This window comes from Syngnathus leptorhynchus, chromosome 6, assembly GCF_054491065.1.
Source record: "Syngnathus leptorhynchus isolate UIUO chromosome 6, UIUO_Slep, whole genome shotgun sequence".
Lineage (NCBI taxonomy): Eukaryota > Metazoa > Chordata > Actinopteri > Syngnathiformes > Syngnathidae > Syngnathus > Syngnathus leptorhynchus.
In genome coordinates, this window is record NC_141200.1 from 9838375 (window position 1) to 9859485 (window position 21111).

At 39.3% G+C, this 21111-nt stretch overlaps 1 protein-coding gene across 1 annotated transcript in view; it reads right to left on the bottom strand.

The window, feature by feature from the left end:
- Positions 1-21111, bottom strand: part of LOC147055885 (neural-cadherin-like) — an 85315-nt gene that overhangs the window by 45174 nt on the left and 19030 nt on the right. Inside the window, exons 2-6 of the mRNA XM_085914236.1 lie at positions 6779-6976; positions 5084-5309; positions 3968-4172; positions 2966-3077; positions 975-1224 (exon numbers count right to left, since the gene is read on the bottom strand). Coding sequence (XP_085770362.1) covers positions 975-1224; positions 2966-3077; positions 3968-4172; positions 5084-5309; positions 6779-6944 — 959 coding nt within the window. The 5' untranslated portion in view covers positions 6945-6976. The remainder of the gene's footprint in view (positions 1-974; positions 1225-2965; positions 3078-3967; positions 4173-5083; positions 5310-6778; positions 6977-21111) is intronic.

The window sequence follows — 21111 nt, forward strand, 5'->3', positions numbered from 1 at the left end:
AGGATGTCCTTACATGTCTGTGTTTGTGATTTATGTGGCTATTCTTCCATTACGGCTCATCAGCACCTCCGCCAAACAACTTCACCTGAAGCACTTGCTAATTAATTGCGTGTATTTCGTAACCTCAAAAAGATTGTTGTTAAGATCATTTGAATACAAAATGATTGTAGAGCAGGAACGAGTGGGTATATCTGTCTACTCACGTGAACATCATCATCAAAACATGCAACGTATTGTTAAAACTTCTATTGAGTGCACCTTCTTGTGTACAATATTACCGTATACATGACAGGTCTTGCAACATCAAGCAAGTATATTTGTTACTGAAGGCAAGCAGGCAGGCAAGCAAGTTTGGTGAGTGATATAACAAGCTGTATCGCTGACGCAACTACCTTTCTATTCAAGACCAAAGTTTACCTGCCGTGTAAAGTGTTTCACTGAAAGATGTTACTGCAGCATCACCAGAGGGCCTTTGAGTATTGTTTGTAGAGCATTTTCAGTAAATGTGTCAACAACAAAGAACTGTAACTTTTCTTATAAAAGCAATATTGAGTCAGCTTGGATAGGTTCCAGGTCACAAAGCCGTATAGAAAATGGATAATTTAAAAGTAAGGTTGCCCCCTATCATAGATAAAAAATAAGGGACTCACACCACGGCATTTGGTTTATTCAAGTGATACACATGAAAATAATTTGTTGACGAAGTGGCAAAAGTAGAGGGAACAGATCGTGGTCATAATAAATCTGACTGTTCCCAGTGCCTTCCGTCTCCATGTGACAGATATTTGTAATATTAAACATGAATGAAAATAAAATTTGGTTTCATGCAATACGCAACATGAAATGTAATGATTCCATATTTTACGGGATGGGTGGCAACCTTATTTGGAAGGCAAACGGTGGATGTTCCAAATCCATATTTCTCTTAAACAAACATAGAGGAATCACATCAAGCATAGGTCAAACATACTCACACAAGCTGGGAGAATTCTGGGGCTTCATCATTAACATTAAACATCCTGACACGGACAGTGGCGGTTCCAGAGTGGGGCCCATCACCCCCATCCACTGCCATCACCACAAATTCATAGAGATGGTTCGGCCTCTCGTAGTCCAGCCGAGCCGCAGGAAATATGGTACCGTGGGGCGAAATGCTGAAGTCGGGGCTCAGGGTATAATAGGTTAGCTCAGCATTTAACCCTGAGTCACAGTCAGTGGCCATCACTGTTAGCAGAGGCAAAAAAAATCAATTAGTACTTCTTCAACCATGCTGATGATAGAAGCTAATGCATATGTTGGCATTTGTGTAAATTGTTATGGCTTTGTAGATTCTTGAAACATATACTAGATCATCTACCTGACAGCTACTACGTTTAAGCACATAATGGCAATGTCAGAGCTCGAAGCATTGCAATGACATTGGTTTGAATATTTTGTTGTGTGGAAATTACAATCAAATTAAATTAAAACACATTTGATGGTAGACTAAAGCCAGATAAAAAAAAAAAAATGACAGGTAATTTTTTGGGGTGAATTGCACTTCAAATAACATTTTCATGCATAAGCTGTCAACAGCTCCGTTTTACTCCTTGTTTTACATGTGTTTATCTCCACTGTGATAGGAATTGCACAAGCACCATGGGAATGCTCTTTTCTGCTTCCACGAAAATGCATTGAACTTGAGACTGGCAAGTTATGTGCACTTAAATGACATGTCTTGAACATTCGATATTCAAGAGCTTGGGTCTTTCAGTTTCCTTTTTGTTCTAGTGTCCATTGCTTCAACCACTGATTCTTTATATCTCATTCCCATCAATCTCAGTAAATAAATTTGAGAAGAGAGCCTCATTGTTCCATCCGTACATGTAGGAGGATGGAATGTCTTTTTCATGTCAAAATCTTGTCACGTAATTAGCCGCAGAGCCCCCGCTACATTTTACAATTTACTGCATCTTTAAACAGTGCTACTTTTTTTTCTATCAGTAGAAGCACATAATGTGCCCCCTTCATCCAAACGATTAGGCTTTCGTCAAGAGCTATCCATTTTTAAATCATGCATTGTGCAAAAGATCTGCTGTACCACTTTAATCAGTCTTTCAAGCTCTCTGAGGCCTAAATGTCTATTTTTGCTCATTCTCCAATGCTGCTTTTGCACACAGTTTTTTTTTTGTGTGCATCAGTGCTTGGGTTTGAAATTGTTGCCATTTCATGTCACTGCTCGCTTTGCAGTGTACACCACTGCAGGCTGTATGTTCCGTTCTTTTCAGATTACATTTCTTCAAATGTGCCCACACAGAATGAGTTTCAAAGCACAACTCTTAAGCGGCGAGGAATCACCTATGGATGGCCCACAGGGAACAGACAGCCCGCCATCACTTGGACATTTGAATAAATACAAAATAACTAACTGTCTGAAATATTTAAATCTAAAATGCAGGGATGTTGGAATTAAATTTGTTTTTTGGGTGAATGTGCAAATCGGCGTTCGTGTTAAAGAGACACTGACTCCGTGCTGTTTCAAAATATAACTGACAAAAGCTCTTGATGCTAAGTGTAATCACAACAGAATTTTTGTTCAAACAGCAAACAATGAATTTGATTCAAGCCCCATCATAATCAGCATTTATCTATGATATTCCCAGAGCGAAACACAAATGCCCTCAACGTCATACTATATAATTACGAGGCAATTCTATGCAAAATAGATAAAGTGTCATGCCATGACATACTGCATATACAGGTAAGGAATGCATTACATTCTTGTCAGTTCATTTCAGACCCCAAAGTAATAATGAAAACAAAGTCCTGGTAAAATTTGAGAGCCCAAAGAAGCGTTACGGGTGAAACTCAAGGTTTCTGACCAATTTCATAGATGAATTTGAATGTAAGAATTTTTTTCTGATAGTTTTTGCTACACCATGTGAGAGGAGCAGGTGAACTTCAAATATTGGGTTCAGAGTCTTACCCTGCAGCAGAGACGTTGCTGTAGTTACAGTCTCTTGTACTCCATCCACACTGTATATGGACTGAAGGAACTCTGGGACACAGTCGTTCTCGTCCGTTATCAATACCTGTACCTGATAAATGCCACAGAAAATTGCATTCTCATGTCAGTTCCTCTAGCTACTACTCCATGACTCCTTTAAAGTCTAAGATAGAAATTTTCTGAGCATGTGCGAGCATTACTGCATGTTGAAGACAAAAGACCCTCAACCGCCTTCCAAGAGTACAAGCTCTATGTCACCGCTGTGTGTAAAGTGTAAAGTGACAGCTGAGAAATAGGCCTAAAATAGCCGGGAAAGGATTTCCTAGTCTCCGTCTTCCATTCCACAACATGCTGCTGAGCAGAGCAAGATTTTCCTTCTCAATCCGCAGAGGAGAGTAATTGCCTGGCATATAATAGTTGGGATACAAACTCTGGATTAATAATTTAAATCATACTAAATTCATGAATAGTTTATCTAGAAATGTTCTCTTTGAGAATTGCAATTTTAGATTCTGGCTCTCGTGCCACGTGTGTTCTATATTTCATGCAGTTCATCTTCAGATGATACTTTCAGCAAGAGACCTATTGTCACCCTCAAACAAAATTGTGAAACAAAGCATGAAGAAAATAATTATTATTTAGGCCTCCTGAAGATTTGCTCGCCTTTCAACATCAGTCAGTCATGCAAGGAGAAATAAAAGCTGATTCCTCTTTGTGGTGTCAGCGGGATAATGCTGAGTTCGGATCATAGCAGCCTTGTCAGCCAATTTGAACGATCTAGTGTTTGGGAGAAAACTAGTTGGTCTGCAACTTTTGCAGGGACCAACTATTAAAACAGCTTTTTCATTTCAGTGAAATTCAGTTGACGAAGAGAAAATCTTTAAGTGACATGTTGTGATAATGTTACAGAGTAGCTAAGCACTGGGTTCATTTTTTGTGACTCATGTTTAGCAGCCTGGATAACTTTCTGATGAAACTAACCTCTGTGGCCGTACTCAGGCCGCCCTGATCCTCATTGGCTCGCACCATCAGAAGGTACCGTCGCTGGTCACTCTCGTAATCTAGCGTCCGGGTCAAACTGATTTCACCCGACTCCTGCTGAATGCTGAAAAGGCTGCTAGGATTGATCAGCAAGCTGTAGCTGATTGGCTGCTTTTGGAAGGAAATGGCAAGCACAGCTAAGAAACTGCGGAAGAAATACAACATGATTAGAGAATCACAAAAAGGTCATCAAAATTTGCTCAGAAGCGTACTTGCACGTTAAAATCCCAATATTTTTGTCTTACGTCAGACTGTGTGCTGAAATGAATCCAACTCATGGCCAACTGGCAAAGTGTTGAGAATCCTGGGGCACTCAGTATTTGTCAAAAGTCACAATTTTATTATGCCAATATCACTGTTGATGTCTATGAACAGTTTTGCTGTCCCCAAATGGCACACATTAATGAGTCAGTATAAATGTGTATGGCGCAGGGGCAATAATTAAGCACGACAAGCAGGTGCAGGCTGCCGTTGAAGTTTTTGGGCCTTAAAATTGAAATCTTAAACTGGTTGTAGTATTTCGTGCATGCAGATGACTTTTGGACAAACACAGACTGGGCTGAACGATGCAGCATTGGATCATGCAGATTGATTTTGAAATCTACAATGTGTCATTGTGCTTTGAGAAACTACGTTCACTAATTATGTCTCCTTTGAGTGTCCATAGACAAAAGATGGCAGCAAAACAGTGAGGTTTTTGTCAGATAAAGTGCAACCCATGTATCATATAATTAGCAATTACTAGACCTAGATATTTTAAAAAAGATGACATGACATTTTTTATGCATCATTGAAGTTATTTGTTATTTTCAAAAATCTTGACCTTCTACACACTCTCCCTTTAATAGAGAGACCTATGTTTAATGGATATGTCTAAATGTATTTCTTTTAAAAAAAAATTGACAAAATGAAATACCATAGCATCATGTTGTTTTTCTTTTTTTTTTCAACATTATTTGGCAGAGAAGTATGAGTGTGAGTAATAACAGTTCACAGAGTAACGTTGCTTGCGTGCATCAGACATAATTCATTCTTGTTTACACATGCGCTACTCACGGTTGTCCTTCAGGCGTGTTCTCTGGTATGGAGATCAAGTAGCTCGTATTGGTAAACTGCGGCGGTCTGGCTCCGGCTACCACAGAGAGCATTGCGGGTACACTGCGTCCGCCCAAGCCGTCGATGGCCACTACACTTAACAAGTACTCTCTGTCCCTCTGAAGCATTTGGTTTGTGGTTACTACCTGGCCTGTCATCTTGTCCACAGAAAAGCAGCCATCACCACCTTTCAGGAAATGAAATGCACAGACATGATTATAGACAATTACCTGCTGCACAATCAATAAGATGAGCTGAATTCATATATATATTCAATATCTCTCTATACCTCTGTGTGTTATCAGAACATTTCCAGAAAATCAAGAAAAAGGAGTCCGCCCTTAAGTGGTATTAACTAAGGACAACCAGTTTTGTATTTTTTTTTATTATCATGATAGCGTCATCCAAGTCTACCATTCTTTGAATGTAGAAATTCCACAGCATGAGTCATGATTTGTCGTTTAAAAAATGTAATCCCACCCGTGCAACCTGATGACTAAATAATCCACACACAATCCAGAAAGACATAATTTTCATTTATTTCACTGAGATTCCCTAATACGCTGATCACGTTTAATCCATGTTTTGCTTGCTATATTTCTAAGTGTATGCGTGTGTTTGCGTGTCTATGCTTGGAGGTCTCGGAGTCCATGACTTCATTTACTGATTGAGTCATTAGTGCCGCATTTACAAATTTGTATGTCAAACATCATAATCAGTGCTGGTTTCTCATTGTTGGTGGAGTAAGACAAAATCAGCACAAATGTGAGGGGCTGTTGAATCCCAAAAAGAATAAAAACAAAATCAAAGAGAATTATTCAACAGCACAGGCTAAAATAAACACAGATGGGGCAACCAAAGCCCAATAAGAAAACTGGTTATAAACTCTTGTGAAATCTTAACAATGGTAATCGGTTACAATTACCACTGTATATTCGAGAAAAACAATAACAGCATTGTTCTTTTAACTGTAACAAAAGTGGCAATAAATCATTGCAAATTGCTAAATGGACAGTTTTTGTGCACAATAGAATGGAGTCACCTGTCCAATTACTCTTGCAGTGAGTGAAAATAGACAAAAATCCGGATCTACTGTGTAACAGATTCCCTTCTGCCTAAGTTTGCACACAGAGTCACAGTCACAAGGGAGGGGAGAACCTGTTCCCAAACTTCCCAATTTGAAGCATGGAAGTCAGGAGCATTTTGTAAAATCCAAATGGGAAGATTAGCACATATTGGTCCCTGACATGCGGTCAAACGTCTATCCCTTTAACCACGCACGTTGGGCATCGTCTGGATTGTCTGTGTACAATACCAGAGAAAAGTAGAAGATATGCAGGAGTGTACAATAAGTGAATAAAAAAAGTGTGAAGCCCTCTGGCTCCCAAAGTGCGTGCCTATGAAAGCGAAACCGAAAACAAGATAGATGTTATGACGGAGACAAAAAATAAAAAAAAACTAATAAATGCATTCACAGTGCAAGGATGCATGAATGAATGTGTGAATGCCTGTGGCTGGCTCGCTGAGTGACTGTGCCACGGCCTGACTACATGGATTTATCCACATGATTCCATTGTGCGTCATGCACACAACTCAGCCTACTTTTTTTCCACATGTTAATTTAAATAAGTGAGTGTGAGGAACAAAAAATCTTACCATCAGCCAAAAAATATTCCACCTCTCCGCTTCTCCCTTCATCCCCGTCGAGGCCCTGAAGCTGATAGACAAAGGTCCCTGCAGCGGCATCAGGGGACACTCCAGCCTGGTATGGGTAAGGCTTCATGTTCCACTCAGGGACGTTGTCGTTGACATCAGTAATCATCAGCTTTACCTTGTTCAGGTACCAGTCAGGGCCTGGGGGAAAGGGTAGATAGTGATGGCACTATGGCTGCTGAAAGTGACAGCTGTCATGTAAGTGTGTGTCTGTATATACAGGGTAGAAAAGCAGCCAGCTGAATTTGGAGCACAGACATGCAGCCAGTCTGTCAGGGTGCATATCTGATCATGACATACATCCATTTTCTGAAATATTGGAACAACGAGGCCAGTTTCTTCATTTTTAGACTGAAAGCATTTGGTTTGAAATGAGCAAGAAGAAAGAGACATTTCAGGATTTACTCCAGAACTATCCAGTACATCTGGATCAGATAGCCAACGCATGATTTGTAAAGGAAAAACACATTTTTAAGTGAGCAAAACGTACAGAATCGTTATTTATTAAGTAAACTTAAGTGAATGAAGCATTAGTGAGGGGCTCATGATCAATTAGCTCCAGCTAACCTACAATGCTAATGAGGACAAATGATATGCAGAACACATTTGTCGATCGGGTTAAATTCTTATTTTGGGATGTTTTTCCAGGTTTTCACCAATATACCTCTTTCAGTTTGAGAAGATCATAGTATCATAGTCATGACCCTCATGTTGAGAAGAGGTTCAGAAGATGGATGGATGGATGGATGGATGGATGGATGGATGGATGGATGGATGGATGGATGGATGGATGGATGGATGGATGGATGGATGGATGGATGGATGGATGGATGGATGGATGGAACAAGAGGAACGATGACTTTCAAACTGAATTTACATATAACCAGAGTTTGAGATTATTCACCGACCAGACTCTGGCGAGGTCTGCCAGCTCAGAAACTGTCAGGGCAATATTATTCATCTTTGTTTGGTTGCATATTGTCACTCATGATGAATGGGGTCTTCTCAAGACCAAACTATTAGTATGCGATCAATTAAAAAGTCAATTTTACATAATGTGTCCAGTCCAAGTACAACTTTAAACTCAAAAAGGATTTTTTCTGATAAGAAAGAAGTAAAATTTAATCAAGAATATTTTTATCTTCTTTTTTGTCTGTAATAAATTCCATTTATAATAACTACATCCCACCTTAAAAAAATGTTTTGAAGAAACAAGTATAAATCAATCCAGAATATTTTTATCTTCTTTTTTTTGTGTGTAATATGTTCCATTTAAAATTTAATGGATAATAACTACATTCCAACTTAAGAAAACGTTTGTATTACTAGTACTGTAAAGTACTGTATTGGAGAAGGTAAGTAAAAGACAAACTATTAAATCCAAAAGGATGGGACTTGCAGTGGTCAAGAAATAATGTGATCAAATTGTGGACCAAGGCAGTACTGATGGTTAAGTTGGACAGATGGAGGTGAGTTAGGTTGAAGTATGCACAACATTGACCCATCCATCAATTCTCAACATCACTTGCCCTAATTAGGGTGGCGGCTGTGCTTGGGCATAAAGCTGCTCACTTTTGGCAAGAAGCTGGGGACACCATGCCAGGTATATCCTCGCCAGCCAAATATAGTATATGGGACAAATATAGAAAAACTAAATACTGACACTCACATTCATACAATTGGAAGTCTTAATTTAACTCAATATATATATATTTTGGGAATGTGGGAGGAAGCAAACACCAAACAGGAAGGCCAGGGATCAGGTTTGAACTCTGAACTTCCGAACTGTCAGGCAAAATTGTGAGCCAGTCACCAACATGCCATCTAGTATGCAGACCAAGCGATGTTTTTGATATAAAATTGAATGTGAAACAATAGGATGCTGTCTCCAATGACCAAATTGCCAACATTGGTATTATTTCAGTGAGTGTGTGAAGAAATACGTATCTACAATAAAGTTACAAAAGCGTGGGGGTAAATTCTCCCGAGGTTCACCGGGACAACGCCTCAGCCGCAGTCTCCCCTAGCAAATCTCTAAAAAGTTACCTTTATCTTCCCGCAGGGCTCAGTCAAGATACCTCATAGCTGCAGCCATTTAGCTCCCAGCTCACTTCCCCACTAGTGACTAAGAAGATTCCCTCAATCCAATTACCAACTAGTCTGCCAGGTATGTCAGCAAAAATAAACAGCAGCAGTAACATTGATGCATAGCCAGGAATAATTTTCAGGATTATCCAGCTATCTCCATGGAAATGTAGTGATATGGCTTCAAAAACAATGTTTGTTCTAGAATGTTGGAGCGTCAATTTGGGCAGATGTGTTCATTTTTACTCAATCACCAATATGACAACTGTGAAATATTTTAGGGACTATGTTCACGATAATAATAGATAAAAGGAGGTAAACTTTCATTTGCATCCTTTTTCTGGACCCAATAGGTTTTAGATGACCATGACAACCTCTACCAAACTGGTGTGAGATCCATTAAAATAGAAAATCATTTCTTCATAATTTTGCAACAATTACCACTAAATAAGAATAGTAACATCATTACAAGAATATCTTTTGTAACAAAAATCCGTACATGTTGATACAGTATTTCAAGAAAGAGAATTGGCACACATTAAAAAAAACAACAAAGAGATAAAATAGATAAGAATGGTCTTATGTTACTCGTTAGCTTTCCAGTTTTAGTGACAATTTTAGTAAAACAAAATTGATGAATCTAATTCATCACGACAAAATTACATTTGCAAGTGTCTATGCACTGTGGCACACTCCTCATGAAGGAATTTGAACAGATGAAGTAGAAATCCACTTGTCTTACGTATCTTACACCCAAGCGTGCGGCCAAGGAAAGCAATAAAAACAGGATGTACCATACGCATTTAAGTGTTCAGTGCTCTTGGCCCCCATGTGGCGTTGCATTTAACCACTTGATGTTGATTATTTGATCAAAAATAAAGCTTTGTACTTTTTGAACATACTAAGTCAGGCACTTAAGGCTCTTTTGTTGGAGCCATTATAAGATTTAATGGGGCAAAAGTGCAGCAATTATTGTAAAATAAGCACTACTTCTAAAAATATTAGCTGTGGCCTCGTGTCAATGTGGCATATCGATATGTCACATATGTGCTAGCTAGTTCAATAGGCATGACGATTGAAACCATAGAGGAACACACAAGTACACACACACACAAACACAAACACACAAGTACAAAGATTAGCAAATAGGGAATTGTGACATCACACCCTGACACATGACATTATATATTATATTGTATATTACAGAATAAAAATGTCACTGTCTTTCTAAAATACGGACATAATTACAAACTATCATACTATCTTAGAATTACACACAAAGGTGAGTCACAAAAGGCCTAAATGTAACTGTAGCTCTCTAATCCCATTATGTAAACAGTCACCTGAGTGTGACTGGTGGCTATATGTGTACTTTTTAATCCAAGACAAAAGTAGCAGTAGATTATGTCCTTTCACTGCCGGAAGAATGACCTAACAGGTGTGCTGTCCCTGGAATAAGACCAAATGTCGGGTGTGTGGATAGATACATGAGGTCAGTATGATCACCAGTTCATTTAGGGGCATATTTTCCAGTGTGCATAAGTATGCGTATCCTCCCGGGGGCTTAAAGAGGAAGTCAAGTGAAAAAATCTGCTAATCTAAACACAATAATTTGAATATTGCGCTTGAGGAATATGAATTAACCAGCAAATTGCAACCATTTCCATTCATCTGAGGAGTGGCCACTTTGCCACTTGCTGTCAACACATCAACACACCTCAGCGCTTAGCTTGTGAAGCTCACATCACCAAACTCTGAAAAGAGGTGAGCCGGTGGGAATGGTCGTTAACCGAGCCCTGATGCAGTGCAACCGTGATGTCATTTTCAGTTGACAGCAAATGGCAAAATTGAAATGGATAAACAATGGGTGGATTTTTCCACTTAAGTTATATTACATTTTTACTTCAACATACTGATAAGCAAAAACAACAACAAATTCAACCTTATATGAATGAACCTGGTTGCCTGTCACTGGCTCATGTGCACAGCAACATACAGAAGCTGAGATGAGAAAAAATCCTGTTCATTCTTCCAAAACTGGTTTACAGTGAATATACACTTTGATGTGAATACAGTAGGTTACACGCCACAAAGTTCACAAGAGAAACATAATAGCTGCAGAGCGTGTGACAGCTCCTAAAAGGATTGTTAGAGGGATAATAACACAGAGGAAGAAGCAAGGGGAAAAGAATTAATCTATCTGCCTGCCTAGGCTTTAAAGTTGCTCTGTAGTGAGAAAAGTTCTCTGTTGGATCCTGACGATCGTTCCTTTCAGATAAATTGCCACTGTATCGTGGGTGCTGAGAAACTAATCAATGTTCAGATGGTATCGCCTAAATGTCGACAGCTGTGGTTTATGCAATTTAAGCGTGATCATCCCGCTTCGTAAAACGGTACAATCCACTTGATAAATAATGGTACAGCATACCGATTTGAAAGCGGGGCCATTTATCAACAAAGAAATCGTAGCTCTTGCTCTTAACATTTAGTCACCTATCAAATATTTTCAGGAAGATACATTTCCTTCCTCATGGCTTACTGCTGTCTTTCCATAACATAGTAGCACTGATTTTACAAGACTTCATCTAATGAGCCTGTTACAGACACTAATCAGAGCCAAGGCAGATAATTAAAGCCTATCAGTTCTGGAATGATAATGAAACACACGAGTATGCAAAGAGCAAGCGAGAACGTATGATTCTGTCGGTATGAAATCTTTCCTGATCTAGTCTGCTGGTGCAGCAGCTGTGTGTAAGTGCCCACCAAGTGCACGACCCAAGACAGGAGACAAAAGATGGAATCAAATAACAGAAAACGGTAAAGGCTCACAGGCTTTGCTGGATTTTTCTAATGCTGAGTGTACTTTTTACTCTTAGGGCTCAGGCTGATAAAAACACCCTCCCTGTACACAGCAAAGCCCCAAGTATAAGAGCATTTTCTAGAATAATGATATATCATAAAAAGATGGATGACAAAGGTGCAAAGTGTGTTTGGCCCGGGCTCACGAGTATGATGGGTTGTGCACGTGTGTATGTGTGTGTATTGCCTATGTGCGTTCTTATCTTGGTGCAAGCCGTTCTGTTTATGTTTCCTACTGTTAATCCTCTCCTTGGGTAGTTGCTATATAAAGTTGCTAAGTGGCTTGTGGAATAAAGAGAAAAGTTGTCTCAAGTGCCTATGTGCTTGAATAGACCGCCTGTGTGCACACGGAGTGTACGCTGCCCACGGTAAAAGGACACGCACTGTGTGTGGGATGAGTGATGAGAGTAAACAGTAAAGCAAAAGATCACAGACGGAGAACCTGCGGAAGATCCACAAAGGCAAATACAGAGGCACTGTTATATGACGCAGTGAATGTGACGTATTGGGAAAATTGAATGCAGACGGCGTCTACAGTTGATTTGGAAGGAAAAAAAAAAGCTTAGCACAGAAAAAAACAGCGCATGGATAACGTTAACATGGATTTTACCCTATTCATAATAACTAATATTAGTGTATTGTTATAGATCCCTGGGTTCTCCTTTACCTAGTTGGGAATCATTTAAATGAACAAATATTTGCTTGGAATTAGATTATGTGCATCTGCAAGCAAAAATAGCAATAGCCCAAGTGAGACAGAAATTCAGGTTTGCCATCTTATACTGTATGCAGGTGAATGGAAAGTTCATATCACTTCAGCGGGGGCGAATACGTTGTATCAATAGGTTTTTACACACACACACACACACACGTACATGAACAACTCAGCCAAGCTCAATGCTTGAAATATGCAGATGACAGCTGGAGATGGAACAGCATGTGGAATACATTAATTTAGCAGCCCTCCTGTTACACACACTCAACTGCAGCACCAATGGCTGAAACTCAAGATAATAAGGGGGTGAACATATATGTTCATTACACGTTTGAAATTAATTCAAATGGGAGCCAAATGACTATTTTGTAACTAATGCTACAGTCTACTGGTACAGAATGGGTAAAGGGGAAAAAATGAAAAAAATCAGGTCAATTTGGACTGTCTTAAAGAAAATACTTGAGTGTCAATACACATGCAGTATGATAATATTCTGTTAAATTGAGTGTAAATACACTTGCAGTATGATAATATTCTGTACTTCTACACAACATTAGAATCATCCATACGATCAAATTAGTACTATTATACATCTCGAGTCCCAAACTGAGTGATGCAAGATGAGTGCATGAAATATGCAGTGTCACTGTCACATTTGATTGTGTATTTTATCTAATGATGAGCCAAGTAAGTGACTATTTGGACATTATACACAAAGTCTGTTATAATTCATTTTCTTAGTTTAACCAGGTACAGCAATTGAGAACAGTTTGTCATCCACAATTTTATTCATTTTGTTGTTTGCCTGCTATGACTATGTTTACATTATAGTCTCTGTAGCAACAGTAGCCCAGTTTGGGTGGGATTTGGGCCATTTATTTTTGCTGTATTCATGTCTTGCCAAGTTTTCACACAGTCTATCACAGTATTTGTAACGGGCTGGGGGGAAAGGGAACTGCTTAATCCCGCAGGTTCATTAAAGGCACATTACAGTTTCCGTTTACAACGGATGAGGGTATTTTTCCACCAAGTCACATTCTAATGAGGTCTTTACATTTCTTAGGCGAAGTAGCTTTGGAGCATGTTTGTGGCCCCAGGCAGAGTCAAATGAAACTACCCAGCCAGGCCTGGTTTCAAAATCGGAGTCAGCACAAAGAGGAGGGGGATTAGGCATATGTTGCCATTGCGAAGAGGTTTGATAATAGTACTTCTGTCAAGAATGTATTTACTGACCCATCTCTTGTATCAAAACTTGTGAAAGGGCCGTAATATACCACTTGCACAAGGCACAGTGCATTGCATTCCCAAATGCAAGTGAGGGTTCTCTCTTTTTCAAACTCTAACACACACAGACGCACACATGCGCACACCCATTCATTATGCATTATAAACAGGTATGCACCGGCAGGCATTGTAGGTTAATTAAATACATGACTTAGCGTTAGAGGAGCTGTTGGCAAATGTGGGCACTTTTCTATGCATGTGATGGACTCTTCTAAACCCCACACACCTTGTCAGAATGGTGAAGAGCAGGCCCGTTGATCGTCACACGTTGGAATGAGTTGTGACTGAAAGCAATAAAACCTCATGGCAAAATGTCAGAGCTTGATACCAGGGAATACATACGTATCCTATCCAACCAAGTTTTGATACGCCCTAGTCAGATTTAGTAGGAGTATTCACACCATTTTACGACAGCAGACTCAGTTCTTCAACTGCACCGTGACCGCCGTTGCAAAGATTTTTACAGCATAAAAATCTTGTTGAACCTCCATGGCAGTCACAGCCTGTCACATTTGCCCATCTCGTCCTGCATTGTCTAACAACGGGGCTGCCGTGGCCACTGGGACAGGAGTATCAATGCCGTCTCTATGCAAAAGTGAGTATTATACAGGCTTATTCATATTTATGTAGAGTTCATATTTCACAATGTAACACTGGCATTAATATACCCACTGTCGTTTTGTGTAATTTGTCTGACGAATACAAAGACAAACATAGAAACAAATGAACAAGCAGGATTTAAGATGTCAATTATATCCAATATATATCCATCCATCCATTATCCATACCACTTTTCCGCACGTGCTAACCAGTGTGCCACCTTGCCTATAACAATAGAATCACATATTATTCATGCACAATAATATGTGGTACTATTTCTATTAGGATGGGCAACAGAGCATGAACAAATAGGATGAACATTTTTCCCCCTGTTTTTATATTTGCCTCTTTTATTATATATATTTTAGATTTTATTTTTTATAGTCACACGTAACAGGAAGTATTTGGACATGAACAGACGCTCAAACACTGTTTTATAAATATAAAATCTCCATTTAATTATTTGAAAATGCATACCAGTGAACAGTGAAAACCTCTACAAAGGTTACTTTTGCATGACAAAATAAATTCTTTATGAAAACATTTCGATGTCTGCATAATCCTAACTTCATGGTGATTCAAGTAAAAGTATCTTAACACAGGGAGGGTCGGAGGTGGAATCCAACCGGCACCCTCCTAACTGTGAGGTGGACGTGCTAACCAGTGCTCCCACCAAGCCACCCATGAAATAACCAGAATGCTCTAATTGTGGAAATCGGTAAAGATGACAAATATGGCCAGAAATGTGAAAAGCAAAGGATATATTGTTGAGGAGGAACATGTTTTTTCTTGATTACTTTAATTAAAGCAATGAGATGTTAAACTGGGGTGAGTGGGTGTCTATAAAATTTTAGTGGCCACTGTAGACTGAAAAAAGTTTGTGTCTTTAAATTGCGCACAAAACATAAAGATCTATTCTTAGCATATACACATGATAAAATGACAAACAAAAGAGGTATAAAATAATTTGTCAAATGCACTTTAATATATGGACAAAAAAGCTTCCCAACGACAGAGTTGATCCAACCTGATGAAACATATTTCACTGGCACATGCTTCTACGAAAGGAGTGGCCGTAAATGCCAAAGGAGAAATCACGGTGATATGATTAAGATCACAAATTAAGATGACTCTCAATAAAAGCTAAAATGGCAAATCCACGGTTTAGTAGTACGAGACAATGTCCAACACATTTTTTACATTTTTTTTTTTACATCATGTTCTGGGTGTTAAAGGTTTGTTGTTGTTTTTTAAATGTAATACAATGTATTTGATATGCAAATCCAATCTGTGTTGCCTGCTAGACATGGAAATGGGAGGCATTAAAAGGCTCCAGACTTCTGAGCTCAGCACATGTGAAGCACCTGAGGAGAGTACTGTCAACTTCCCACACACCTTCACACAGATCACCCCCAGTAAAGTTATGATGATCTTAATTGGTTTATATAATGATATGCCGAGCTAGGAAATGTTAATTAGCCCCATGAACCCTCTGCTACTTTCAGTGTAATTTCACTACCTCCATTTTTTATGTGGTTATGCTGGTCATTAAAAATGTGCCTTATATTTTTTCAATTTATTTTCACATTACCTCAGAGTTAGACATATTTTGGCTCACTCTCTTAATCCAACAGCACATTACAGAAGCAAAATAACAATGATCAAAATTAAACAGGGTGCAGTTGTATACTACTAACCTGAAAGTGCAAGCCAAGGAAAGAAACCTTGCAAACAAATACGTAAAAGGCACAACTAATTTTGCAAATATTGAATGAAACCTACTGTCAGTACCGTTTCATGTTCATGCACGAGCTGTATGAAATGCAAATGGTAAGAAGGGAAAGAAAGCATCAAAGTTTGTAGAGTTTCTGAATACAAAAATGAAACTAAAAATGCTTCTGTCATTGCAAGTTAGCCTGTATTTTGATCCTGGGGGATGGCTGGAATAGGTCACATGCACTGATCTATATATGACAGGTGGCATAACACACTGATCACCCACCCACATGAGTGTGAATGAATCCAGATGCTAAAGCTGCAGGTGAAGCAAGCCATCTACAATAGAAATTTGTGTCATGGAGGCAGCACAATGGGAGGCAAAAGAGCAGCTCGATCTCTAGGAAAGTGTAAGCTACATCGGTGACAGACGCAACAGGTGGAAAAGGGGCTATATAAATTCAGTTTTACTGCTTAGTGTGATGCTTTTTATGACCACTTCCCATTAAAACAGGCCATCATTTTTCTACCTCATGGGCACGTAGACAGAAAGCATGGGCCCAGTTAACTGAACCAAGACCTTTCTCCCCATAACGTGTCTCTTTAAGGGTCAAAAAAAACATTCTTAATCCAGCTGGCTGTGTAATCATCACAACTATTTTAAATCTGAGATACATGGAAGTAGTTATGTTCATCACTGTCAAATAGTAAACATTTTACTACTACCTATTATGCCTGTGCACTTTACTGTTGACTATCTTATTTTTGTGTTTTGTCCTCACCTGGGAATGTGTGCAACGTATTTTTGATCACTTTGTATGTGAAAGCTGACTCTGACTAAATTCTTTTGGCGCGCTGAGATATGTGCTCCGTGAGCGACTGCTGCACCAAAAAACATCTGTGGGTTCATTTTTGTCAGTCATATTTCATTCCCTTCACTCAAAGGTCACGTTGGTAATGCTGTTAGATTGTTGACTTGACTTGGATCTCAAATCATCTTTCAAATTAAGTGTTGTTCATCTGTTCCAACCGCACACTGTGCTCCTTCTGGTATGTGTGTAATATTAAGAGTTTAAGTGTACCCTATTTTAGGAATAGCAGTAATATAGCTACAAGATATACTATATTTGCATTTTTATTGGTTACTTTCTTTACTTTGGTAGATAACAGCATAGTAAAATGTGCATATGAATCGATATTTTTTGTTTTTACATATTTCTGCTTTCTTTAGCGCTTGTTAGTGAAAATAACCTGCAGATATATGCAGGATTTTATTAAGTATATCTGTCTTGCACAAATGGCTCAAATGTATGTTTAAATTCATAGAAGCACTGCATCAATATTCAAATGTTGTATCTTTACAACTTTGTGATATACATAATTAGATCTGATAGTGAAGCATGCTCTCTATAGTCAAATTTGTGGTCAAACAATGTCCCAGTTAAATAAACAGACACTTGATGCAGAGATAATTAGCACTCGAGCATTCGTACAGTACGCTCACGCACCACAAACTGCACTGCTTGACATGCACGTGCCAATGCAGAATCATGCACTGTCCTATACACACATACACACACACACACACACACGGGGTCTTTTGAGTATTTGTCAGTAGCACATCTTACAAGTCTCTAATTAGTCAGAGGATTATTCTGAGTTTTATCAGGCAATATGTAGTATGTTCACGCAAGTGTGCCTTGTGTGTGCAATCATGAATGTCAAATTCAGCAACCGTGCATATGTCACTCGACCTCTGCATTATCTATCTATCTATCTATCTATCTATCTATCTATCTATCTATCTATCTATCTATCTATCTATCTATCTATCTATCTATCCACCCTCCCATCCATCCATCCACCCAACCCACTCTATCTCACCCATGCAAGCAAAGGATGAACATGCAATCGAACGGATGGATGGATGGATGGATGGATGGATGGATGGATGGATGGATGGATGGATGGATGGATGGATGGATGGATGGATGGATGGATGGATGGATGGATGGATGGATGGATGGATGGATGGATGGGATAAGACTTCTAATGATCAAGTACAGTTACTCATAACACTGAGGGGAAAAAAAGCACCTACTTCAGAGGTCATGACCTGAAAGACCGTGGTCTCGTCCAGACGCAAAAACGATCCCATAGGGACAAGTGGCAGATGCTCATCTTTCAAGGAGGGGAAGCTCAATTTCTGCCTATATCATAAAATGTGTCAATTTATTTATATTTAAATTCTACCCTCCATTCCTTTTCTAGAAAATGCTTTCACGGACGTTTACATCAGAAGATCGCTGATTTGCTTATTTTACAGTAAATCAAAAAGGGATTCGGCCTCAAACAGATCATCCAATCATTACGCAGAATCTGAGCGTCGGGGCCGAGCGAGGCCAGCCCACTGCCCATAGACCCCCAGAGACGCTGGGCGTCCGATGGGCGTCCAATGGGTGTCCGATGGGAGGGGACAATGCCCAGTATTTAACCAATGACTTGTCTCGTTTCGTTGCACTCTTTGCTTCCTTATTGAACTCGGTGGACGGCCAACTTCTACACTGTTTAAAGCACTGTCAAGCTGCAGGAATGAGTGAGAGGAAAACCGCGTCATTACCAGTGATAAGAAGCTGATTCTGAACAAAGGTTGAGCGTGTTAAGCGCATATTTGTCAATCACATGTAGACACAACAGTATATATTTGATCACTTGTTTTTTGACATTTTAGGGGAAGCTGAGCTTCCCTTGTAGTCAGAGCAATCTCCTCTGATATGGACCCAGATCCTCTGCCAAAACGGAAGGGTTACTTACAAATTGGCCACTTCTGTTTTGAGCACCGCAGCCACTGTAGGCCATACGGAAGGGATTTACCCGATGACAAAACGCTGTGATCAAATACATGGGCGCTAAGCCATCCCACGTGATATTCCTCAGCCAATCAAATCTGCATTTCAGGTGATGAACAACAACACTGACTTTACAGTGAAGAGATGAAGAGAGATGAAGCATGGGAGAGAGAGAGAGATTACTGTTCTGGGGAAATTGACAAAAAAAAGAGTGCTCCCAGAATGAAAATCTAATGGCCAGAATCATTTCTGGTTATACATTCCATTGGGACAGCAAGTGCAAATGCGAAACGCCATTATGAGACAAAACATAAAGGCCTTTATCCTTTAGTATCGTTTTCTTGAAAATAGGATTTGCAGTTGAAAAAACCCACACTGGCCCACTTTCACCACACCTCTATTTTTAATTATTATATTGTATTTCTAAACTTTTTGGCATTCTCAACAGGTCTTTGGTTAAGTTGATCACCTCTCTTCCCACATGAATAAGCCATGCTACCAACGTAGTAGCCTTAATTAACATTGGCGTGTACATTGTACATATCTCACGCACATGCCTGACGGGTGTAGCCTTGGTCAGGGATGAGATGGCCGGGCATTCGAATCTTGCAATCTTGCTTGAAAATTGCAGACTGCACCTTAAGGCACGATATTTTTTTGAACATGTAATTTTCACTTATTTACTTGCTCTTCTTTTGAAATGCATCAAGGCGTACTTTTGTTTTTGATAGGATTCAAATTAAACTATAAGGAATTTTGTAAAATTGCAATTGTTAAACAAAACATCGTAACAGAGAAAATAATAAGATGGTCTGTGACATTAGTTATATTATCAAATAGTAAAAAAATAAATAAAATTCTGCCAGGGTATGGAAACTTATGAGCACAACTATATTTCGGCATTCATACACATACAGTACTGTATGTTCAGTTCTGTGTTGTTTTACAAAAAAATAATCCCAAAAGGATTTAGAATTTGATTGAAATAATTTGATTTGATTGAGCCAGGTATTGACTACATGCAGATGTAAATTGGTACGACTAGGCTACTTAAGAATTACTGTATATCCCAATAAATAGCCTATGAACCTTTACTTCAAGTTATTTCCTCAAATTGGCTCTATTTGAATTCTCTGCCCTACATAAAAGTAGCCAGATGCGTTGTTGGGGAAAGCAAATGGATGAGTGGCTCCATTGCCCTCCTCGGCTCTCACTTGCCCTGGGTTGGAGAGGGAAACATAGCTCGGAGAGATTCAGTGAAGCTACAAATAAATAACTCCTACTTCCCCAAGGGATGAAGTGCAAGGAAGGATGGCGAGAACGATGCAGGATTAAGTTTGATGTTTACCAAGAAGAGAAAGGAGAAGAAATGGCAGATGAAATAGCAGTTGAAGCCATGATGCTCTCTTTCATTCCAGCCAGAAAGGTGCACTGCTCAAACAGCCTTTCATTTGGTCATTTGTCTCCATCAGCAGCCATCTCACAGTGTTAGTGTGTGCCTGAGAAGCTATCTTTCTTTCTTTCTCTGGTTTGATGATGGAGAGGTAATTTCACTTTTGTGGCAGTGTGACTCTGATGGTGAGGTGGGCGATCACATGAAGGGATGGGAAAGAATACATCTGGATGGGAAACAACGCTGAGAAAACGCCAGCCTCCGCAGGGGCTGTTGCTTGCAGAATCATTGTACGTACAGCTTCAAGATGCCTTTTGAAAACCCATGATCTTAATGAAGACAGATCATAGATGTATTTATAGGTTTATTTAGATTACAAAAAATGAAAAGGAATAAAGAAATAACTCTACAACCAAAACAGTTATAAAATCTAAATTGTAATGGCCCCTATGCATGTGCGATACACTCTCAGTACCAGTAGGGTTCACAATTGAACCCACCTTCTGCACACCACTGCTCAAGGCAATGCTCAAACAGGATGTCATTACTGAATAGGCTCCAAATGGAAAGTAATGAAAGGGTATTTTTCAGCAAATGTGCCCTTCTGCAACAGTTTTTCTCTGTAAAACTGACTGTGGAAGAACATCATGCAGCAGGTCTACACCATTCAATCTGAAGAGCTGTTGTATTTGCCAAAGGAATTAGAATGGTCGATATGCTGACTTTGCCTAATGCTGTGGTACCCCAGGATATCAGATCAGGTTCCACAGAACAC